The sequence below is a fragment of the Scatophagus argus genome, chromosome 7 (assembly GCF_020382885.2).
Source record: "Scatophagus argus isolate fScaArg1 chromosome 7, fScaArg1.pri, whole genome shotgun sequence".
NCBI classification, from domain to species: domain Eukaryota; kingdom Metazoa; phylum Chordata; class Actinopteri; family Scatophagidae; genus Scatophagus; species Scatophagus argus.
The window spans coordinates 2,940,592-2,966,287 of NC_058499.1; the positions used below are offsets into that span (position 1 = coordinate 2,940,592).

Genomic DNA, 25,696 nt, shown 5'->3' on the forward strand with positions numbered 1-25,696 from the left:
ACTTAAGCTGTCAGCGCTTATGATGGGTCCAACTTTTCGAACAGCTGTTTGTAGCATTTTAACGCACTCGTGTCTGTCAGTGGCTCCTCAGATCCGTCGCCTGTCAGCATTTTCGGTCTCATTAAACTCATGCTGACAGTGTTATTGTGTGCTCAGCAATATTCAGGATTGTGATCGACCTTCTTTCAGTACTATCAGAAAGTCAAATAAGCACAGAATGACAGCCACTGGTTGACTGTGGTGCGTTTGCTGTGGTGGGACAGCAGATGTGCCACCAGTGCGTTCCCCAGTGCGTCCATCAGAATAAACGTTTGCATCAGTTTGATGTTTCTTTCCTTTCTGATTCTCGATTTTATTTTGTGACAGCACTGTGGTTAAGTTCTGTTTGGGTCTAGGCACAAAATCACTTCGGGATGGGAAACGATCACTGGCTTAAACTAAGCGGTGTTCTTGACACACAGAAAAATGATGCAGTCTTGTTGACACAAACACACTCTGTGATTACAAATGTTGAACCGCCATCTCGAACGCTTAGCAGCTGTCAACAGCTCGCACTTACAAGCAAAACAAGGCCTATATACAGATATCGCTCCACTCAGATTATCCATCCTCAAATAACCGCAGAGGACACCAACAGCAAGTACAATTAGACACAAAAACCAGAGGAAGCTGAGCCTTCAGAGTCAGGAAACGACCCGTCAATGGAGATCAGGCAAAGTAAGGAAAAAATAACAACACAATGTGAGCAACCCCAAGACCAGACTCATCATTACAGTGTGCACCACAGACAAACAGGTTTAATCCAAGTAGAGAATATATGATTGATCTAAGAGTAAAGTTTGAGGTCGAGGTTTGTGTTTGTTGCACAGAGATGGATTTTGTTGATCACCTGAGGCAGGTATGTGTGCATGTCTGTCATCCTCATGTGGAAGGAGGTGGCCTGCAGTACAGAGTGAATGACGGCCGTCACTTCACGTCAGCCAGTGAAGCTTTGGCTTCTTTCCTTTCTCATGTTGGTCACAACAATCTGCTGTTTTTTTACAGGCACTTGTGAACGCTTCCTTAGATGCTGCCACACACACGTTACTCATTCAGTTACTGAGTCACTCATTCAATAAGTTACACATGTACACACACACACACACACACACACCTCCACACGGTCTCTCTTTCTCTCTCACACACACACAGAGTCTCTCTCACACACACACACACAGTCACACGCACACACTGTCTCACACACACACACTCACACAATCTCACAGTTCAAAGTTTCTTCACTGGAAATTCATTCACGTTTTGAATTCCTGTTGAATTGTTATATTGTGAGTTTTAGCTCCATCTGACTCCACCTCTGACAAGTCATGTGCAAAACCTTTTTCTGAATACATAATTTCATTAAAGTCAACAGTGAGGCGCGCATATGCGCTCGCGCTGTGAGTCAATAAAAACCCCAAATGTCTCTGCCTGAATGCCGTTCATCCTAAATGTTTCAGATTGTTATTAAAGAATGCAATCGTGTTCTGCGGGTATGAATGGGCTGGATGCCTTGTCAAAGCACTCAGATTTGGACATAAACTCAGTATTGAGCAACTGGCGAAGAAGCCCTGAACCTGTTTGATCTGTTTACACTGGCAGCGGTTTCTGAAGTGAACCTCTTCACACCGCGGCTCGTCAGAGGGCGGCTCTTTGGCCGCTCTTTACGCATCATTATAAATGCTTAACTCCCTCCCTCTGCGCGCTGTCCCGCTCCGCCGCTGCGAGCCCTCACTGTCTGGGTCGGTGTGTAGCCGAGGTAGATAGGCTTGATGCCACACGCTGTTAGCCTACAGGTTGCAAAGGTTAAAAGTTTGATTTCCCATTTTTTGCCGCTCTTCCTCACCTTCTTCTTCTTCCTTTTGTTATTTTTGGGTCTTTTTTCTCCTTTGCTTGGATACTGCTGAATTAAGCATTGGATATGTGCACACAGGATGATGACAACCCCTTTCCTCCCCGTAGAAGTAAAATAAAATAGGCTTTCGCACACCACACTGGATTTACTCCTGTCGTTCCATATGAAGAAGCCAAAAGTAAGTGTTTTACCTTGTTTGTTTGTTTGTTTGTTTTACTTGAGGAAATAAACCGTTTGCGTTGTGGTGTGACGCAGGGCAGCGGGACGCGTTCCTGCTGCTGTCGAGCAGTCAAACTTAATCCAGAAAAGCCTTGTTGATTTGGCAGTTGTTTTTATTTTATTTTTTTAACAAATTCTCACTGTGTTTTGAATGGAGCCCAGTTTCACACAGAGACACCAGGCTGGCTGCGATCGGAATTGGCTGGACTGGTGCCAGCGGGATCAAAGCCGTTCGGTGGCGCTCGCTTTGCTGCGCCGCAGCTCAGTGTCCACGCTTCGGGAGGTAGCAAAGCGTTTTCCGCGGGGGTCTACCTGTCCAGAGTTTCTGCAGTTTCTTGTCCCCACGTCCACGTCCACGCCTTCTTTATTTCGCTGGAAGGGCAGCGCTCCTCTAGTCTGCCCGAGCGACGCGTTAACGGCGCCCGCCTGGCACGGCAGAGAGTCCGCCGCTGACGACGGCTCGCACCTTGTATAACTGCCACTTGGGTTTTCTTCTTGAAATCAGAACTTCTGCAGCTGGGGGGGCCGTGCACCAGCACAGACTCGCTTTACGCCTGTTAACCTGCAGACCAGAGCTGATTTCTTTACGCTGACACGGGATGGAACTGACTGCCCGTCTTCCAATATAGACGTGATATCTAAATTGATTAACATTATCTTTTCTGAACAAACTGCTGACTTTTTTACGCTGTTTGATATGCAGACTACACCATAATTTATTGTAATTATTTTCACAGACTGACACAAGTAATTACCAGGTAAATTCAGCTGCTCTAAATCGGGCATGATGTGAGGTCAGGCAGTTCCTGCTCCTCCGAATGTGCTTTTGTCAGTAATGGCCTCTTTGCCCGGTCGTGGCCTGAAAGTGGCATTTATCACTCTAAAGAACTTCAGCTCGCTTTCATTCAGCGTGTGTTCACCGGTTAAAGCTGCCCCTCAGGTGAGTCATCAGCCTGTCTTGAAGCTGCTGCTGTCCGTCTGAGGCAGCGCTTAGCCGTGACAGCATAATCTATGGCCTCTGACATGGCTGACCCAGAAATGTTTAAACTGACGACTTTGGGATTCTTTTAAGACTATTGTTCTTGTTTTTTAGGATGGGGAAAAACCCGTCAAATTACGCAGCTGTTAGTTTTATCACTGTGGCTGCACAGGAAAGGTTCAGTCCTCCGCCTGAAGGAGATCACCTACAGGCCACCAGTTATTGCCTTATTATGCAGAAAAGCCTTGTTTGTCTTGAGGAAATGATCTTACACATATTTAGTGTGTGTGTGCATTTGTGCACATCTGGGAGTACGAGTCTTTGAAGTTTGCTGGAGGAAGGGTGGGCTTTTCTGAATCCCTGCTGCTGTTGATCATATTCCGAGCAGAGTTTCCTTTCTGCTTTTTTAATGATGTCGTACAGTACGTTGCAGCTTGCATTAACAGACACCTTTCATCTTTGATTTTTTTTTCTTTGCCCTCACCACAGCTGCCGATGCCTTCCACTGTGAGGATGTGTCTCAGTTTTTGTGTTAGTTGTCTTGAATTTGTTCTAAAAATGCAAGTCAAGCTTTCAGCAATGATGCACTGGTCTTTGTATTATATATATATTATATATATATATATATATATATTTAACCCAACAAAAAAAACCCCAAAGTTTATGGTTATGTAATGACATTACTGTTTTTGGTGTTTGTCATAAGTTGGAACCGTTAATGAAATGGCTTGGATCCACATGAAAGAAGGTGAAACCCAAGACAAGCACTCTCAGACGGGCTCCGACACACGAGGCGTGTGCTCGAGAGAACGTGGGAGTGTGTGCCCAGAAACTCACACCTTCACAGAGCGTTTGACACCAGCAGGGAGTGCTAGTTTTCTGATGCTTGGCGCTGTGCTGCAGAGACCAGTCACTCAGGACTTTCAATGCTGTGGGAGGTTTAGAGAGAACCTGTGTGTCTCTGGGGCCCCTCAGTCCTCCCATAAGACAGAGACACACAAGTGAAAGATGAGTTAATTTGAACTCAGTGAAAGGACATCCCTTTGAGATGTAGCATCTCATTTTAGAGCCCACCTCACAGACAGAGACACAAACTAAAAAAAGCAAATTCACAGGTACAGACAGCTCATTCATTCTGTGTTATTTATTATTTTTGCATTTTTTACTCATCACCGCTCTCTGTGATGGTGTACAGCTGGTGGCTGAGTGGATGAGGTCTGGGCCCAGGTTGCACATTTTAGTCCTTTAGGAGGACTTAAGCAGGGGGATGATTTAGACACACACACACAGTCCAGCCGTCAAAGAAGAGCTCTAACATGCACTGTAAATCCACAGGCCAACTGCTCAAATAATGTTGGCTCGGTTCGCCTCTGCCTTGTTTTTATGGCCTCTGACCTGCTGAGAACCAGGGTGCAGCATCAGAGCCCTCCTGTGTTTACACTAGATCCATCCGAGCAGTGGTCGTTTCAGGCTTCGAGAGATGCAGGTACGCACAGACCAGAAGGCCAAGCGTGAAAAGAAAAGACAGACCGCTCTGCACCATGATATGTCACATGCTCCGCAACTGGTAGGCGTTGTTGCAAGGAGGGTGTTGATGTGTCAGAACTACACTGCAGAATTCACAGCTGAACCAATTGCAAATTGATTGTAAAAAGTGCTTGTAATAACAAACAAATCTGATAATCAAGTCTCACTTTCACGATTAGTTTAACAATGACACAAAACATTAAGTTAAAACTAGCCTGCTTTGCAGTGCAAGTTCAATCAGTGCAGAACGAGGATGGCGTTACACAATCACGACTTCCTCTTAAGTGGATCTTCTCCCCTAAAAGCCACATTTAAACGGTGTTTGATCTACTTTGCCTTCCCACGGTTAATACTTTCTGTCTTCTCTCCTGTGAGCTTGAGCTCCCACAGTTGATTTATGACACCTTGTTGGAGCTAAGAGTGGAGCCAGTAAATGTCCCTGGGATGCCAGCAGTTGCTAATTGTCAGCAGATATATCAGCGCCTTGCATCAGTGATGAATGCTCTTTTGTCAGTGCTGCATATCAAATAGACCCTGTGACTCATGTTTTAATCACACTTCACGCTTGACTGCACTTATTTCAACGAGTTAGTGGCATCCATCACTGCCATTATTGTATGTCAGTCTGTACTTGGATGGTTCCCTAAATGTTCTGTATGTACCAGTTAACGTTGTTGTGTTGTACTGTTTTGGCTGGGTCAAATGAAACAACAGATAGACTGGATGTCCTGGATGTGAATTTACACACTTTTCTCAGTAATTCACCATTCCTGTGATTTAGTCCTGTGGATTTGGACAATGCTTGTTCCCAGAAAGGATTAACCAGCTCATCAGTTATGCTGTTCGTCTTGGATGATAGACCCACAAGATGTTTAGTGGGGTTGAAAAGGTTCAGTCACATTAATCTTCAGGGTCACGTGTTGGTAAAACTAAATGCATTTGGCTGGGTTGTGCGACTTGTTTTCATGCGTTCTGGGAGGTCTGAACACTTTAAAGCTACAGATGGTAATGTATATTAGGTAAAATGTTTTTCTTAAATTTTAGGAAAATTGAATTGATATGCTCAAGTCAATAAACAAAATGCTCTGACAGAAAGGAAATCCAGGACCTTCAAGCATTCAGACCGAATGAAATGACTGGAAGGCCTACATCCCCCTCACACCCGCCTGCCCGCGTTTAGGCAGGTATGTAGGTATGTCGCGCTTTTAACAGAGTTGCTTATCTATGTATTAACTATAAAAGCTTAGAGAGCTTGTGGAACACACATGTATCAGCAAGCCTTCTGTCCAGAGCTGCAGGGCAGTTTGGGGGACTTCCTGTGGTGGGAGGGGTGGGGAGTCGCCTGCAGCAACATTTTGATGGCAAAGCCTGCACAGTTCAGCAGCATCATGGGGAAGCGAATTAAGGGCTGATCCATTTTTGCACACAAAGCTGATGGCTGATCTTAGATGAAGGACTTTCACCTTATCTGCATCATCAATGTCCAAACAATACAAAGTCAATGCTTGGAAGAAAGTGGGACCTTTTTTTTCTGATGATGCTACATTGTTTCTTAGAGCTGCATTTAAGATAAATTGCAATGTTTTCTTATGGTCTTTGGTGGAAAGTGTTACAATTAGCCCCAAAGCTTTCCTCATTCCTTGACTGAAATGTGGGCTTTGCCCTTAAAAAAGCAAAACACCTTTCTGCAGAACTGTAAAGAACGCAGGATCCGTTCAGGAACCAAAGCGTGCATGGTTTCAGTTACAGGATTTTCTTTTGTCACAGAGCCCAGGCCCTGTGTCTGAACATTTGATGTCTTACTTCTATAGCTGCAACATATTGAGACCCACCTGCAGTCTTCTTCTTGGAAATCCTGCTGTTCAGCTGAAGCTGACTTCTGTAATATTAGGACTATAAGACCGACATGAACTCATCATTTGAAATGTGCATGAGGTCACATGAGTGTTTGACTTTGTACGAGTGAGCGGCAGAAGTTTCAGAACAGATCCAAAAAGCCAGCACGGAGATAGGATGTACACAGAAGTACTTTTGAAGTTTCACAAACAGTGTTTCCTGTTGTCTGAACCATTAACCAATAGTCAGGAAGGTCTGACAGTTGACAATTTCTACAAGCCTTTTAAACCTGATGTGCCAGCTTGAAATTACTGGTCGGATGGGTTCAAAGATTTATTAGACTTCGGTTCGGGCTTGTCTTTCAGGCAAACAGTGGGGAAAGCACTGTCATTTGGGAGGCGGTACACAGTTCGCAGTGTGTGTGAACCAGAAGCAGCAGTGATATGTTTCTCAGCAGCAGTTACCAGCACAGCAACTTCTCATTTCATGTCTCAGAACACAGCTGAGTCTGTGTCCCAAATCTCAAACATTTTCTATGCAGAGCTGGAGTACGGGACCTTCTTAAACATATAGCATCCATTACCTTCCAGTCCTTGCCAAACGAGTTCACACAGTGCTGATCATTGCCAGATCATTCTCCCTGTTTTTCACAGTATCTTGGAAATGTATAATCTGTGGAGCCTGTGGTGTAATAAACACGTTGACAATAGGCTTGTGTTACGACTGTGCAGCTTTAATGTGTTATAGTAAATTTTGAACATTAGTTTAGAGTCTGACTTTAGAACTTGCTCTACTTGCCTGATTCATTAGTGTTGTAAATCTCCAATCCCCCATCGATTTACCCTTTAAAATATTTGCTGCTGTATTTAGCAAATACTGAACAAGGACAAGGTTTCGATGTCCACTTTTCAACGCTGGCTTAAAGGCATGACCAACATATATCAAAAGTAAATAAATATCAAATAAAAATTAGCACTGGTTTGATGGTTGCTATGGGTCACCAGGCAACTCTGTAGTCTGCACCATTAATCAACTGCTTTTTAAAAAATGTCGAAGGCTACTGCATTATTTGTGTTTGTCACAGTTGCTCTGGAGGAAAGATAGCATAAATACAGGAGCTGCTTTGACAAACTATTTGGTATTTAATGAATGTGATCAATACTGCGGCGAGTCAACTCTTGCTTGATAAATTTCTGTTATGGGTCTCTCATTTCAGTGGATAAAAGCACTTCTCATAAAAAAGCATTTGATTGACTCACTGCAGCCGTTAGAAACCTGGCAACGACTTCAGTAGGTGTACCAGCGGTTCATTTAAATATTCTCCCCTGCAGTGTTCTCATGTGGCACAAAACAGAGTGTGTTAAAACGTTGTGTCAAGTGGTTTCTGCTTTGGCCAAGAGACATAAAAGCTCCCAGCACTTCTGTATGGTGAACCTGTCTCTCCTTTGTCTCATGCAATCATTCTTAAGAATATTTCAAAAGCCACAATATGAGTGATTTTAAATTCTGTTGAAGTGTTCATTGCTGTGCTGTGGGTTTGGAAAATTTTCACTCAAAGTCTTTCCAGTTTTTTTTTTTTTTTTTTAACAATCCACTGGATAGACTAGAAAGTCAAGCAAAATCAAACAAATATGTTTTTGCTGGACCCTGAAAAGTTGTTGTTTAGGAGTTACAAGGTCGGGCAGAGTAGGCGTAACATCTTTCAAAGGATTTTCAGGCAGCTGTGGATGTAAGTGTCACATGTTTCTATTGAAAGTTACCAGACATGTGGATAAATAGGAATTTAAGCTCGCCTTCTGTGAGTCATTTGCCCAAGCCAGGATACAGTAGATTCTAACATCTGGATGAGATGTTACCTTCAAAGCTGAGAGAGTACAACCACACAGGCTTAATTATATTGACTTAAACATAATTTGGTTTTTCATCCATTGTATGAAAGGGACATTTTCAGTTGATTTGGTGGCACTTTTTTTCAGCAGCAGTGTGCTGTCACAGAATAAATTGATGATATCTGAGGCAAACTGTGAAGTGACTGGTGGATTCCTGCACTGTTTCAGCAAAAGGAGCATTTAATTAAATAAGGACTCAACACGTTGTGGTTGTGCTATGTGTGCATTCTGGCTCTTTTAAATGCCTCGGGACTGTAAACTCAAATAATTAACAGAAGGTTATTTTTACAGTTACAGTGAGCAATGAGCTAACCCAGTGTGCATCTGACTCAGAACATTTGCTGCTGGAGGGCATTTAGATGGTTTGGATTTGTCTCATATTCATAGAAATTTTCATGCCCAATAGTCCATATCCCAGTTTCCACATGATCAGAACCCCCTAATGAGAAGCCATGGAAGACAAACCAACACAGTCAGAAAGTAGTTACTGTTGTTGTAACCTTATTGAAGTGTGTGTGGGCTTTGTTTTAACCAGAGAGACATGTTTGCAGTCTAGAACTGGAAATGTCCCTTGAGGGTTTAAGGTTTGTTCTGTCAGTTTTAGCATGACTGGTCTTGTGATTTTAACATATGCTTTCTTTGGGGCAACAAGAAATTTTCTGCTCTGTTTTTTTAGTAGACTGTTTTTAACCGTGATGCTTTTTTTTAGGGATGTGTTATTCTCCGAAACCCCTTGTTTTAAACAAAAGAAGCCAAAGTTCTCAAATGTTAAATTTCAACTAAGAAAAAGCAGCCATAATTGGATAAGTTGTGACTCAAGTCAAAAAATGTCTGATCAAAGAATAAGTGAAGAAGAGCAGAAGATTCAGGCAAAGTATGGACCCGATTTTTTCTGTACTGAAAAGATCCAATACTCAAAAAACAAAACAAAACAATTTTCATCTGTACAAATCAGTGTGACAGCAGAAAGGAAAAGGTAGCTTGTAACTGAATCCTGAGATGAAGGCTAGAGATAGGCCTAAGATATGCAGTGAAATGTCATTTGTTCAGTGGGTGTCACATTCTTTCCCTTCTTCCCTCTCAGTACAGGAACATGTCTCACCATTGTTTGCTTCCTGTGTGATCAAGGAAACAGCATCACTGGCCTTAAATAACCTGCTGTGCATGAGAGTGACACTCACACCCGCCGAAGAATCACAAGATCAAACATTCAGAGGGTATTCTTTTATTACAGTTAAGTGCTTTCTTTGCAAGTGCAATTCAGTGATTCGGAGCAAGGTGAGATTGAGATTTAACTGAGCTGTGGGTGAGAACTCGTGAAGGTAAGAGCCTGGCAGGAAATCCATGAGGGAATCTGATAAAAAAGCACAGTTGCACAACTCCTTGTGCGACTTTCTTCCTTGTTGTCCCCTCCTACAGTTGTTGCATATTAACCAGATCAGTCCTTGCAGTTATTTGTTGACATACGGCTATATAAAGCGATTGTAAGGGGAACATAAAATAGCACTTTTCCTTTCCTCTCCAAGGAAAACAACAGAGAGCATACACTCATCAGATGCATTTTATCTTAATCCTCCCCCCTTTCAGATTTGTCCTCAGCAGTGATATCACATTTCCTGTTGGACACCGATGACACGGATGATGTGCTTGCAGCCAAAGCATCTGTAGTTCAAGTCTGCATGTCGTCCAGTGAGGGTAAATTATGGCTGGGTTCACCCACGAGTTACATGCAAATCAAAGATAGCACATTTCACAGCGCAGAAGCGACTGTCTGTCCATTAAGCTGTCATAACAAGAGCCAAGAGAGACGGTAATCTGATTAAACCACCATTCCACCTCAAGCAAGCAAGAAATGCTAGGAGAAATTTCTCCCAGGAAACATGGGATAACAACATCTTGCCAAGCTAAGGGACGCTCACTGATTCCAAGTTTGAAATGGGAATCTCGTGCATGTCCCCAAAAAACAGAACCTCTGGAGTGTTTTCCCCCCAGTTCACATTGTTTCCTTTGCTACATTTTTGTTCATGTTTTCACTGTTACAACCTCTAATCCCCTCCAGATCGCTCACACTAATATTTGGTTAAAAGGCTGTCGCATTAATCCTCTGAACCCTTTGTTAAACGCAATAACGTCAAACCAGGGAGCAACGGGTGTTCTCTCTAATTTGCACTAAAGCCATGGTGAGGTCTGGTCTCATTAGACATTTGAAAAAGCTTTGTTTGTTTCCTGTTTTTCACTACAACACATGCTTAGTCACACACACAATTAAAGAAGTGGTTTTCATGTTGTTTTAAGCGAGCCTTTTCTCTTTTGTTCACAGCATTTCACTTTAAATGGTTCATTAATCATGGCTGTCGGCTTGCTCGTTGTGAACACCAGAGCCATTAAGTGCTTTAACTGACCTCAGGCCGTAGGGTCTCTGTCTGCCCAGGTGTTGGTAATCTATGCATGGCTTTACTCGGAGGGCAGAGATACCAGACCAGCGGATGTCTTTCTGTGTGATGACAGGTTGCTTACCCGCCTGTTTGTTAAATCACATCTGGAATTAATATCTTTATTAAGTAAATGAGGCATGGAAGAACATATGTGATCCTCAAATCTGTTTCCATTTTTGGTCATGTGCCCTTCAAGCCTTTAAAACTTTTGCTGCCCATCGTCAGAATAAAAATGTCGACATGGTACATTTCTGCAAACCAGCCATCGACTGCTGCGAGAGACCACATTTCAAGATGGCATTTCGACCGAAAAAACATGATCCTTTCCCATCCCCAACCAAGTTGACTTTGTGTCTAAACCTAACCAGACCCTAAACCACAGCACTGATGATACATATTGTAAAAATGTTGATGTGATAGGCATAACAAATGTACAGGCGTAACACATGAAACATAAGTAATTTAACAGATTTGTGGTTTGCAGAAACAGACAGTACCAACACTGATTCTGGAGACTGGATTGCTCTTTACACACACTGACGCACCAGTCCAATCCGCCAGAGCAGGTTCAGCTGATCTTATTGAGCACACTGGTTATCGTTCACATCCTTATTAAACAACAACGACACAACAACGTGTCATTATAACATTCACTTCTTCTGTCAGACAAGCTGCATTCATTTTTCAGTGCATGCATGCACAATAATTACCATGTATCTTTAGAGATGACAGCAAAGTGTGCAACAGTCATTACCTCTAACAATCAACAACAATCAATCAACAATCGCGTGTGTGGCTCCTCTCTGTTGCCTTGCAGTGTATTTTGTTTGTCCCAGCAGCTTTAAGTGCACCTCGGCAGACAGCAGCAGCAGACCGACTGTTGCTAGATGCTAATTTGATTTACACATGAAGTGAGCGAGCTCCAGTCGCTTGAAAATCTAGTGCCTGTCCAGTCTTTGTGTCAAGGCATTTTATCCTTTAGCCGCTTTGTTGTTCTGCTTGATGATCTGCAAATACATTTGACAAATATTTTCACGTGGAAGATTCGATAAAGCTAATGGATTTGGCAATAATTTGCTCATAGAAACATTTGACTCATTGCAAGCTCAACACAAAAGTCCGAAAAGACATTTTGAAAATAGATATTTAAACAGCTGCATTGCAGTCTTTGTAGTTTTTCTGTTTGCTTCCTGAGTATAGAGTACAGATCCTGAGAGCAGTTTGTGAATTGATATGTTAAATATTGACATGAGAATAAGACGAAGGTCCTTCCCGATGGCCCGTCCATTCTTCACAGTCTGGTGTGGGAGAGAAACATACTTTATTTTTTCAATTGAGTAAACAGGATGAGGCAGTAGAAAATGTTGGCACCATAGTCAAAGGACTGGTTGACATAAACAATGTCATAAGCAATAAATATTGTAAGCATTTCAGTAGTCGAGGGCAGGATTGTGGCTGTGAAAAGAGTGGGAATACTGAACACTGAAGGTTGCAAAGTAACTGCTTGATATTGTTATTTTGTTTTTGAAAAATCCCCATAAAATGCCCTCAACACAGACTCATCAGGGCCCCAAAGGGTCAAAAGCAATGAACAAAGCATTAATTTGAAACCCTTTATCAACCTTAGCCTGGATCAACTCTGCAACATCTGGACAACCACAGCAGCAGCCTTTATCATCTGCCCAGTTTTAATCCTCATTATGAAACATGGGAACTAATATCACAGGGCAAAACTCAAAACAATGATCGAGACAAAAGATTAGGATAAAATATCCGTCCCTCGGACAAAACAGGCTGCATGTTGCCATGGTGGACTAATGTCATGCAAGGACCTGTGTTCTGCTTTTATGAGATTATGTGGTTAAGAGGGCCACGAGGCTGGCTGTCTGGAGAGCCTGTTCAGCTAATGATGCCTCAGGTTCAAAGTGATGGCAGAAAATGAGATGGGTGTAATTATCCTCAGGATCAATATGATGAGGGAGAGCAGGCTTGCAGGCCCTGACGATGACGTACCACAACAGGGCTTTAGGTTGGAGGGCTGCACCTGAATGTTGAACTCTTTTGCTCTGATGTGAGCTGGTTGCTGCTGTTGTGAGAACAGAAGTGGTTTATTTGATTTATAAAGGGCACGGCGAGAGCACAGTTTTCAATGTTCCTGATATAAATGGGGACAATTTTTAGCATGGGAAATAATTCCACTCCCTTGTAGTGCTACTGTGACTTCAGTCTCATAAGGTCACTCAGAGAGTGTCAGGGAAACATTCAGATGAGTGAGTACAAGTCATCTCGCTTTTCTCGCTGAGGCCTTGTTGTTTACTGATATGTTTGGCACAAGCTATGTGCTGGGAGTCCACGGGCATGCTTGGAACTTGGAGAAACAAGATCTGTTTGTTATTTTATTGGTATTATTTAATCAAGATGTTTTCCCAACTCTTTCCTTGTTGAAATAAGACAGCTCACCATAAGATGGGAATTACTGCTCGGTAAAGCAAGTTGTGTTTGCTTCAGTGAACTGCTTTGGAAAACACTGTAACAGTGTAAGCATTATGTGAAGTTGTTTTGACCTCAAGCGATACATTTATTAACAGTCTTTAAATTACAAGCTGCTTTTTTTATGGATGACGTTCATAAGAATGTTTACTTTCAGGACAGATAGGAGGACATACATTGTAGCTATTTTAGAAACCTAACTGAAGTGGTTCCCTCACCTTCCTGAATTATTTTAGTCTTTAGACTCTTAGCGGTAGAAATGAAATGAAATGTCAATCATCATCGTCAGCATTATCTTCAATGTAAAGCAATCAAACACACAAACGGGTTCACAAGAGCCAATAACTCTGAGATGACCCCATTAAAACCTGAGGTCATGTTGTTAATTTGATAATTGGGGAGTTTTGATGTGCATTTTATTGTTTAACCCCACTGCATCGAGGCAGTTCATATTTCCTTACAGATATTGCTTTATCCACAGTACGTTAGCTCAGAGCACTCTTTTCTCAGCACTACCCAGCCAAGTATTCGTACCTGGAAGCCACCCATTACAAGTGTACAGTAGGTGCAATTTGTGCAGCTCTAATAAATGATTATGGGAAGAACATCATCCCCCACAGTCAGCTGGCACCTTCACACAAAACATAAACTACACAAGTGGGATCAGTTTACGTTTTAGCAACCAAATTCAATTTGAGATGCTCATTATCAGGTTTTAAACAGTTTGAAAAACCCAGTAAAACTCTACAAAGGCTTTTCAGTCAAAACTTGCAACATTTAAGACTTCATTATCAAATCAAATGCTTTTTATGTCCTAAAATATTCAGTAGAATATGCAGCTCATTCACGGATCTGGAGATCTGTCATAGCTTGTTCATTGGTTAGCTTTTCAGTGCATTTCCCAGCACAGTCCAGCACCAGTGTTCAGTCAGATAATAATTTATTTGGGAAAATACATGTTCACCTGTCCAACAGCCAGGCACAGGTGCTTCTGGTATAAATTTTCTTCCAACCTGGTTTGCTATTGTCTATTGTTTGCTAATTTGTTGAATTTACTGGGATATTTTACAATGGATACTGTAACCATTGTGCATGTGATCACACCCCATATATGTTGAATTTCCATACAGTTTGTGGTTGGAGCCCATTAGGTTTCAGTATGCCAGGAATGTATGCTAACAGGTTTGGCTTACCCTGCTGAAGTGTGTAGATTTAGTTGCTTTACAGCAGCACTTCCAGTGGTCGGCTAGTGTAAAGGTGTGTTCAGTGTGAATTTGATGTACTTTTGCCCTTTACTCACACTAAGTGCTCTGTAGCCCCGGTTTATATGCCACAAGCAGCCAGCGCACCAATGTGAGCTGTAGCTAGTTAGCATGGAGTGTGCATGTATGAATGTGACAGCTCAGACTAAATTTACCAGCTTGTCTACTTTTGTCAGATTTTCTCCCTGACAGACCCATCTGTCTCTGTAAGTGTGACAAGGGGAGACACATCGCTTCAGGATGTTGCTCTGGTCTGCTTTTCAGGATGTTATGTTTCTTGGGTGGTTATGTCATTAGTCTACTTCACATTCACGTGTGTCTGAAGACACTTTTGATCTTACATGAGAATCAGCAGTAGTTTCAAGAGTAACTTAACAGCAGAAAACCTCATTTGCAGAACCAACCAATAGTGCTGCAGATGACAACATGATGGAGAACATGAAGTTTTACAAAGTCCAACAGGAACAGTCCAGACAGATCGATACTATGATAGCTAAATTATGCAAGGAGCCAGCAATTTTTTTGTGTAAAATCTGCTCTGGTCTGCTTTGACCCTTTTGTGAGTATGAGATATGTAGAATATCTCTACAGGAGTACGACAAATATAAATGAAAATGCTTAAATGTACAAAAAAAGGTTGTATCCCTCAGTTCATCTGTCCAAAACTGAATTTGAATGGATTTCCATTAACCTGGATGAACGACACAATGAATTATACCCTGGTGATAGACATTTGACATGAATATTTTAAGTCAGGCTTTTCATAGTACCTGTGATTGAGAACAAAAAGGTACTGAGAGAATGCAAACCTGCAAGTCGACACTGGAAGAACATACCTGATCTGGACCACCATCAAAATATAATGAGTTGCTCTATTCCCCAAGGCCAGTCTGTGCTTTTTATGAAAATCTGTTCATAAGTGTGTCAGAGAGACATTTTACAACTTTCCAGCATTAAGAGCTCTGAGACTTGAACCTCCAGCTTGTGCTCCAGATGTGCTCAACATTTTTCATCCACCACTGGCTTGATTTCACATACTGACTACTACTACTACCCAACTACTGTTGAGTGAAACAGCCTTGATTGTTCTGCAAATGTTTGCATATTTGTTTGAAAAAAGAAGAAATGTGTCTGACAAAGTGGGGACACGCTGTCAGACAGACTCCTAGGTAGATCTAATCTGGGAGTGACAATGCTCACAACAAGGACCAGGCTTTCTGAATGAAAGCTTTTCTTTGCTGGTTTTAACTGCATGCCAGTTAAAACCAGTTTTCTATATCATCTACAAAGGATACCACTTCATTTCCTTTCTGATGTTTGACATGAGGGCTACTGAGTCATCCTTTAAATAAACTCTGAAGGGATAAAACAAGTTAGCGTCAGTGAAAGTGTTGAGTGAAATTCTCATTCACTGAAACGATATACAGTGAAAATATCTGCAAAGTTATGAAATAACCCTTCAGCCCAGCTGCTTTGTTGCTTAAAGCCCAACTGTCTGGTGGCCTTACTCAGGATTTTGACCGAGACAAGACGGTAGTAGTAGATTTGAGTCTAAAAGTGTCGGATCATATGGAGAAGCCACACAGGTTTTTCCTCTATGGATTTGTAACAATCTTCAGTGCAATTCATTTTGATGAGATCACCACGTGTAAGCTCAGACCAGACAATATGCTGGTTTCTCATTCAGTCAGTTCAGGCGTGGAGCACCAGTGAGGTAGAGATAATACAGAGAGTAGCTGTAAGGGTTTAATATTACCCAGGAAATCTGTTAGGATTTCTTTAAAGATTTTGGGGGGCAAATGTCAAGTTTTGCTTTGCTGAACAACTTGCAAAATCTCTGACCTTATGTTCTGCAGGGGCATCTCTGATTTTGTTCACTGTTATTATCCTGTACAAATGTGCTTCATGACAAAGCTGCAAAGGTCGAGGCATAACTGAGTTGCGTATTTGTGCACACACATTCGTCCTTTGCTGTTCCTAAAACGCTACTTGCTATTCGTCCCTGTCTCAGATCTAAAGACGATTAGTTTTGGTGAACAGTAGAAGCTAGGCTCAATTGAATTACACACCATCTGCTCTTAACATGGAGCTTTTCCTTCGGCCTTTCCTGCTGCCGATGGATCATTGTTCCATTCTCTTCCTGTTGTGGCTCCGTTTGACAAATATATGGTAACAGGAGGAACGTGGGTGTCGGAGTCTGCCTTGAAGTTTTGAAAATGACAGCTCTAAACCACCAAACTGGCAGGGAAAGTGTGTGTAATGTGAATGTAAATGCAATGTGAATGAAAAACATCTGCAAACGAGCGAGGAGGGGATCAACAAAACTAAACTAAAGAACGAAACCCTTTCATAGCGGCTGGAGTGGCTGAAGATTAGACGCGACTCAGCTCACTGTGACCTCTTTATCCCTCTCACTCGTTCCCATTTGTGAAACATTGAAGCTTTATTCACCAAAGACAAGTTTCACTACCAGTGTTGCTGGATTGTTTTGGGTTGGACTCGACAGCTGAGCTCGATTAAGAGGAGTGTTGTGGGTTGATTGTATAACATGATCAGATTGGCACAGAGAGGAAGAAGGAGATCAGCCAAATGACCAGCAGTTGTTCATAAACTGTTCTCTCCATTAGGCAGTAAACTGAGACACCCATCATAGGCCTGAAATCCATGGGAGAGAACTGTCTTCAGCACCAGATTGTTTCCTATTTCCTAAAGGCATCTTAATAACGGTGCCTTGAAGTATGTGTGAAGTATGTTTACAGTCACTGTTCTTAACTAAAAGGAATTGTGAGTCTCCTTCAGGTGTAACAAACATGTTGAGTGTTTCTTCCTCATGGAATATTTGCAAAGCCAAAGCTTTGAAATCTTTTTAAATAGAGTCAAAAGTGTTCAGAAGTTCCCTTTAAGTGATCACCCATACAAAGCGTTCTTACCAAATATTCTCAAGGAACTACAAGTAGACTAAGCAAACTAACGTAGATATTTGGATATCACTCACCTGCTCGTTAGTTTAAATAGTATAAACATGCTGAATGTAATTAACTGATGTAGTTAAATCACTGCATTTTCAGTGTCTGACAGTCTCAGGTTTTCTTTAAGGGCTGGAACAAAATGAGAATACTAGAGATACTACACATGCAGATCATGAAAGTATCAAATCTGTTTGTGAAACTGTGTGTAAATTTATTCTATACTTTTAAGTCGTTTGCCTGCATGCAGTGATGAAAGAAATCATCACACCCTTTATTGAAGTAAAAGCACACTGTGAAAATTATTAAGTAAAACTACGTATGCATTAAATTGTTCTATAGTATGAAAAGTGAAAGTACTCATTGTGTAGTAAAATGGTTCCTGTCAGCCATCATAAAGGATGTTTTCTTCTGCATTAATAAGTATGTTGCATCGCGTTGTGATATAAAAAGTAATCTGATAATCAGTTAACATTTATGATTATAAGATCATTAAGGATTTGCTTCTTTTTATGCTGTATGTGATGGTACAGTCTTTGAATTTTGGACTCCTTTTTAGACAAAAGAAGCAATTTGAAGATGCCACTTTGGGCTCTTGGAAATTCTGATGAACTTTCTTCACAATTTTTTCGGCAGCTTAATCCATCCATCCATTTTCTATACCGCTTATCCGTCAGGGTCGCGGGGGAGCTGGAGCCTATCCCAGCTGACTACGGGCGAGAGGCGGGGTTCACCCTGGACTGGTCGCCAGTCAATCGCAGGGCCCGGCAGCTTAATCATTTGTGAAAATAAGTTGCAGTCTGGATGGAGAAAACTGCATAAAATGGAAATACTGAGATGAAGAATGGATGCTTCAAATTAACACTTAAGTGCTCAGTTGCATTCCACCGCTGCCTGCACGTAACACGAGCTGTCCAACCTGAACGTCAGTTATGTGAAGTATTCCTGGGCTGGGAGTCAGCTGCATGTCAGCACCTGAAGGCAGCTCGCTGATGGCCTGGGAAATGCTGGTGCGACCAGTGAAAACAGAATGAAAGCTGTTCATTTGTCAGTTTCAGGCAGCTTCTGTCATCTGCGTACAAGGAGCTGTTATTTATTTTAGCATTTGATTTGCATTTTCGTTCACTGGCTTGCTCATTTACTCGGTCTGTCTTTCTCTTCCGGCCCTTACAGGTAACTTGATTACACCTGAGAAAGCTGCAAAAGGACCCACTTTAAGCAAACAGACACAAAACTGTTAATTTAAAGAAAAGACTATCACGAAGGATCCAAAGGAAATCGGACACAAATCATTGGGTTGTTGACATGTTACACTCATAAAAAGGCTCAGGTGTAACAAACATAGAATGAATGTTGGCTGAATGCCATTTAGATGCTTCAGTTTCAGCGTCCTGGTATTGTCCTTGTTGGCTCACTTGTCACGCAGCCACGGCTTACTGGGGCACTTGAATGGGAGGAAGACATTGTTAATGTTACGAGTAACACATTGCTTTTTCTGCTATGACAAGTAAATATGTCTGCTGTTAAAAAGGCCTATTGTCTCTTAACTGGTGCATTCAGAACTCCCATTGGTTGACTTAAGTGCTATGGGAGTCTATCGTTTCTATGTTGGAACACGGTAGCATAAGTGCAGTTCAAGAGAACGCTTATTTAAAAAGTCTGATATTTAGTTGTGTCTATAGTCCAGGAGTGATCAGCAGGGATGCCAGTCAATCGCTGCATTAATTCACTCACGTCCTCTCTGAAATGCTGCTGTGATGTCTCTGAGACTGTGTGAAACACCGTGTGGTGTCCTCATGACAAAGATGGGCCAGTCAACATTTTTTCATATTTCCAGCTGCACTTCTAAATTGCTGTAAAATCACTATCAGTATCCTAGTCAAATGACTTGCATGACATAAAAGGCTGGCTTGTCCCTAAAATGTCCGTGAATACAGTCACTGGATCAGGAAGGCAAACAGCTGTTAGGTGTGGTCAGACAAATGACTTATTTTAGCTCAAAGAGTTTTACAAACTGTTGGCTGTTGTGTGCATGCTGGGTACAACGATTATTATGATCTATGCACTGAGATAATGCCCTGTTTTCATGTATCGTTTCACTATATTCCCTGTATGGAGCGAGTGGATGTGACTAACTGCCAAAACGTCTTGTGTTTTGCTTCTTTTGACTTGTAGATTTGGATACGCATTTGTGTCCATTTACTGCTGTTCATCACTCTTGGGGTACATTCAAGTAAATTTGACGTCAACCCAGTGACAGATGACATCTCTAGACTCTCTGTTTTGGTAAGGACAACACTGTAGTCTAACTTCTGTTCGTAATCACTTTGTGTTGCTTTAAAAGCGCCGTTCATTTCGCAGGCTAAAACGATGAGCTGCACTGAATATCTCACGCTCTATAGATGCTGTGCGTTCATTCATTCAACATTCATTTCAGTGGATGTGCACAGTAAAACAAAAAAACAAAAAGTAGAAAAGACATCAGCACTCATAATGTGCTCAAATGGAGCATTTTTCAAGCGAGACCTGATTACCAGCCTTGACAGCTGGACGCCGGGCTGTGTTATGTCCTTGTCCCACACCAGGTCATAATCGTGGCATATATGATATATAATGTTAGAATTTATATTCCTGTCAGAAGTCTGGTACCACTTGCTTTATTCGTGAGGCTGATATTTACAAAGGTCAGAACGGTTAACTCACTGGCGTATTTGTATTGTTACCGTATCACTACTTTTTAGGATTTGAATGCATTTTGCCTGCAAAAAAAAATAATGTTTTTTTTCCTTTTTCATTTTTACAGAAACACAACATTCCTAAAGATTACAAAATTCCTGTGAATTACGTTCCAGAAGAAGAGGTAAGACAGCGCAGTATCCGGCCACAGTAAATCATAGGGAATAACCGAGCCTTTTGTCCATCCTTTTGTTGGCCTGTGGCCAGCATTTCTCAACTATGAATGACCAGATTTGCATGAATTAAAACACATTCATGCTTGCAACTCTTTAATTTCCAGTGTTAACCGTGTAATGTACGAATGAGCGGCTCTCCTTACCATTACACACACAAACTTTACATGTGTACTGAGTCACGCTCGCGTACTTGGAAGAAATTCAAGTGACTTTAAATACCGTTTCCTCAGCTGCACCTTCATGTCACACTTGGCTGACCTTACAGCTATTGTACAGAGTAACTGCTGTGGTTTCTGAAAATCTTAACTGTCAAAGTGAAATGTGACTGAGAGGATTACGACACTTTGATGGATATGAACCCTCTCTTGCTGACACACTGTTTAATCTGATTAGCACGCATGTACTTAATTATCACACAGTACTCGCCACTGCTCATTTCATGCCATGTCTCTGTCCTTTTCCTTCTAGGGTGGGATGTGTTGGGTAAAATTAAATGTCTTCTACTTGGAGCAGAGTTTACAAGATTTAGCACATAAGTTTGGAAATATTTCATCCAACAGAAAAGATATTAGCATTTTCATCCAAATGTTCCAAGAACTGCGCTTCAACTTGGAGTCTGTGGTAAGTTCACATTTGGTTGTACCATAAAATTGCATGAACTGTGTCTTTATTGAGCCATTGGTGCTTTTATGTGTCAGAAGCTTGACTTTGTTTAAGTATGTAAAGCTCAAATCCATAAAGCCATTCCTTGTGGCAGTGAGAGGTAAATTAACTTACGTTAAAATTACACTCATGTTACTGATGTAACAATGCAGCAGGCATTTTGGACAAACGAAACCTCATCCAAAGTCAGTGGTGCAGTATTTTACAGGTTTTTGAATTGCACATTACTTCGATTGTACGATTGGCAGATGGCGGACCACATACTTGTCCTTCACTGAAGATGAGGGCTGTAGTTTAAATTTTAATGTGGGGACTAAATACAACCTCTTTGTGCACAGATTATGCACCATTTAAAAAGCGAAAGAGAGGTGGACACACCCCAAATGCACTTGCACCACCATGGACTTTAGACTGTGCACGATTTGCCAGTTAAATAGGACCTTTTATCTGTCAGAAGGAATTGCTTCTTGTCATGGATTTCAGTTGTAAAGGCCAGTTAATCCCTTCAGCTACACCCTTGAACTGCTTTGTGACAAACGTGAATTGTCTTTGAACTGTGTCTTTGCAGGAAGTGATCATGTATGATTTTGAGTGCCACTACAGGAAAGAGAGGTGGCAGACGGCGCGATACTTTGACTTTGTCAAAGACTTCCTTATAGCTGCACAAAATAGAGACAATTCAGATGACTGTGATCCTCCTCCCTGTCCCACCACACCGTACACAGTAACAACAGCAGAATATTTAAAAGGTAAAGTTTTTTAATTTTGCCATGCTTTTCAGCAGGGTTAGTGCAGTTGTGTTTCGGCAGTTTAGCAGATCGTTGGCGTGTAATTGACCTGACATGAAAAAGACAAAACTTGCACTTTGAGAACTGAGCATTTAAAACTGTAACTAAGGGCCTCAATGATCTTGGAGTTTATATGAAGGTAATAACAATTAAAGCGTCCCCATTTTCATTGTTTTTGGAATCCTCATTATTGATAGTAAAAAAATCAAAATCATTTCAATCAGTCACTTCATGTTTTAATCAGTTTAAACTGAGCAGCTCTGTTTTTGGATGCTTAGTCAGACAAAGCAAGAAATTTGCCTTCTTGGACTCTGGGAATTGTTGTCCTTTCTATCCTCTACTCTAATAGTTTTCAGGTTGTCTGCCGTGGACATGACACCGTAGGAATGTATAGATCTTCTTCACACATGTCAATACAATAACTTCAATTTTGCCAAGAAGTACACTTATGAACTTTTATTAGATTCCTTAAAACTCTTCACTGTGTTTATTTTATGAGTCTGGACAGGCTGGATGTAAACTGCAACTGAGAATAATTGATTGTGAAAATAGCCATTAAGAAAATGTGCCAGCAATTCACAGCAGGGCTTTCTGCCGCCTGAATGTTTCACTGATGTTTGGCAGGTTTTGCTGTCCATATTGCAACGCTCCAGTTTTCCAAACGTTTTCCAACTTTACTTAAAGACTTGCCAGTTGTGATTATTAAAGTTTGGTCTTTTGTATATTTGAGCAGCCCTGGTTAAAATTCTCGTCATAAACTGGCAAGTTTGTTGTCTTTGAATCGGGGTGTGTATATGATGTGAATCTTTCCTGAGGGGGTGACAGCATTGGCTGAGAAAAGTGTTTAGGCTCCAAAAGAGACAAAGAGCCCAAGAGCTAAAACAAAAATAAGACATCGCTGTGATTCCCGTCTCTTTCGGAGAAAACTTCTGTGAACTGTTTGAACCGACATTCTTCATGCATTAAGCAGCTGTATGGTTTTTCCGATTACTCAATTGCAAACCACACAATGAACTGCATCCCGAGCGCTCGTGTTCATCTGGTGTGTGGTGCTTTAAGCCAAAGGATACTAGAAAATGGCAAGAAAAGCATTTGTGTTTCGAGGTGGTCATTTTATTTGGCAAACTACAGTATATTTACAAGCGGCTGGTAAGAGGGAGAGAGTGGAGCCCCATTTGTTCTCAGACTGGTGCATTTTTTTTTATTTTTCACATAAATGATAATCTCACTGCTCAGAGAATTAACAATCTCCAAGAAGTCTATGAACTATGGTTTTTGGTGATAATGTCTGCGAGTCAGTGGGTTGAAGTCTTACAGTGTAGACCAGTTTGGAATGAAACCGGTTCCTGATTCCAAGGGAAAGATAAGAGCACTGAATAGCTGCCAGCCACTTGACATAATGTATGTATGTATGATCCAGTTTAGCCATGGAGAGATTTCTGAGAGATGTCTCTGGACGTCCCTGTCAATATAGCTGCAACGATTAGTCGATTGAAGGACATTTGGTGGTTTTTCTGTTTCAGTCATTTTTTTCAGTCAGGCTGTTTCCAGCTTCTTAAATGTTAGGATTTGCTGCTCTTCCCTGTCATTTAATATAGTAAATGAAGAGTCTTTGGGTTTTGGACTGTTGGTTGGTCCGAAAGAGTTTTTGACATTTTATAGACAAAAAAAAAAGTAGATCCAATAAAAATGTTTTCGTGAAGGTCTGTGAATTATTTGCGGTAACCAGAAAATCATTTCTGGTCAGATTGTTAAGTTGTCAAAAAGACATTTTCAAAGCTTTGAGTGCCACTATCACATTTCTCTACGCTACCAGATGTGAAACCTCAGATGTGGAAACCTCAAAACCTCAACAAAGAAATCCAGACTAACAGCACTGCCTGATAACGTGAATGAGGAATGAGAACACATGTGTTTTTGTGATGTTTAACTGACACATAAAGCGTTTTATTGGAGGAAGCATCATAGCGCTTGACGATGTAGGTCACACTTCCCACACAAATTTTCTGAGAAGATTCAGACCAGCAACATTCCGGTCACCAGCTCCACTTCTGTTTGGACTATTGTGAACAGGCTCTATTTAGGACAGGTCTCTTGTGGCCATTTTGAGAAGCTTTTAATCCAGGAACCATTATTTCTTCACAAGAACTTTGCAAGATAAAAACTCAAAACGGCCTCAGTGCGTAGACGGTCCACTGAGACACGGCTGAGTCACTGGACTGAGGGAAGATGTCCCCAGGCAATGCATGTGAAAAGGAAGAAAAGGGCCGAAACCCGACTGTATACGTGTTGATTACAGAGCAATCTTCCAATCTTCCCAAGCGCTTGGCTTTTCTTTGCCAGAGTGGTGGGATCAGATCATTTGTGTGTGTGTGTGGGGGGGGGGGTTAAAAAAAAGAGGCAGTGTTGAGTTGACTTTTTAGCACCTGACAATGAAAAGTCTTCATCATATGACGCTAACATCTTTTCCGCAGTTCTCATCCTTCCTTTCATTTTAACTCTTGTAACTCTCTCTGCCCCCGCCAGAATCCACCACGTCCAGCAGTAAAGGCTCAGAATGTGCAACCGGCTGCAAACCACGTAAGTTTGAAACTCTCGGTATTTCTGAGAAAACAAGTGTCAAACCAGTCCAGCTGGTGTGTCAGAGTGGCAGCCTTTGCTGGCTCCAGTATTTTGCCACATTCTAGAGCAAGTCGCTCCATTACCCGAAGCTGCTGTTGCTTGATTAACGACCCTCTGCGGGGCAAATTCCTCGCACATGACAGTCATGTGCTTTGAACAGAAAGAATGTAATTTGTTTGTTTTTCTCTATTACACATATACAGCATGCAAACACACACGCAATACTGTGTTAAATGCTTACACAAAATTGCAACCATGCAGTGTTTGTAGCAGCCATCTAAGGGCGACCATCTTAGTTTTTTGTGGCTGTGTGGTGTCATGTATTTATGTCATCATGGATTAATTACAACTTTAAAACTCAAAATTGTGTTTCACACGTTTTGCTCCTCTTCGGTGTTTGAGAGTTTGACACTAGAAGGCTGTTTTCACTTTCATCGGCCAGAGGTGGAGGGTTTTGTCTGCTCAACTTAAATCTGCTTTAAGATGTGCACTTACAGCACATCACAGCTACCTCGCTACCACATGAGTGCAATGGGGAACCTCAAGAGCATATTGAGAGTGGACTTTTAAGTGAATTAGGAGACATCTTGCATCCAGCTGTTAGACTTTTAAAGTGAAATTATTTTAAATATTTATAGATTCTGGATCATACAAAATTATTGTTCAAAGCAGATTATTTTTTATGGTTTAAGACATATCTGTAGACGATCAGTAAGGCTTGTCTGGAATTGCTTGTCTTAAAAGTCAGCAGTTTCCTACATGTTTATAAGCAGCAGTTGAAAATGTATTGTTGCTTTGCCATCTGTTGAAGTCATCAGTTAATGAACAATAATTAGCAATAATTCAAAGAAACACCAAATGTTTTTCAACAGAAGTTGATACTAGCAGTTGCATTTTGCTGATGGTCTTTAACATGCATCATCAAACAGAAAAAGTTAACCGTTATTTAAATACAGACTTTAAAGGTTAGATGGACAGTGAAAGCAACACTAAAGTGAGATTAAGAAAGTTGTGTTTTGTTTCTTTGCTTTCTGCATCTTGTCCCAGATCGTGAGCCGAGCGCCCTGACTGAGGTGGTTGAGCGAAGCCTTCTCTCCTTACTGTTCATTCCACTCCTAGCCCTTGCATTTCTGCTTGTTTGGAAGGTGAGCCGACCTTTGACCCTTGACACTGGGCTGTTTGACTTCCCGAGATATAAATGTTTGTTAGCGGTCTGT

The 25,696-nt window shown here is 41.5% G+C and overlaps 1 protein-coding gene across 1 annotated transcript in view; it reads left to right on the forward strand.

Moving 5' to 3' along the window:
• Positions 1–1,725: 1,725 nt before the first annotated feature.
• The window catches only part of kitlga (kit ligand a), a 29,145-nt gene continuing 5,174 nt past the window's right edge, over positions 1,726–25,696 (forward strand). Inside the window, exons 1-8 of the mRNA XM_046394282.1 lie at positions 1,726–1,795; positions 1,950–2,069; positions 19,670–19,780; positions 20,298–20,354; positions 20,875–21,027; positions 21,638–21,818; positions 24,384–24,437; positions 25,527–25,624. Coding sequence (XP_046250238.1) covers positions 2,055–2,069; positions 19,670–19,780; positions 20,298–20,354; positions 20,875–21,027; positions 21,638–21,818; positions 24,384–24,437; positions 25,527–25,624 — 669 coding nt within the window. The 5' untranslated portion in view covers positions 1,726–1,795; positions 1,950–2,054. The remainder of the gene's footprint in view (positions 1,796–1,949; positions 2,070–19,669; positions 19,781–20,297; positions 20,355–20,874; positions 21,028–21,637; positions 21,819–24,383; positions 24,438–25,526; positions 25,625–25,696) is intronic.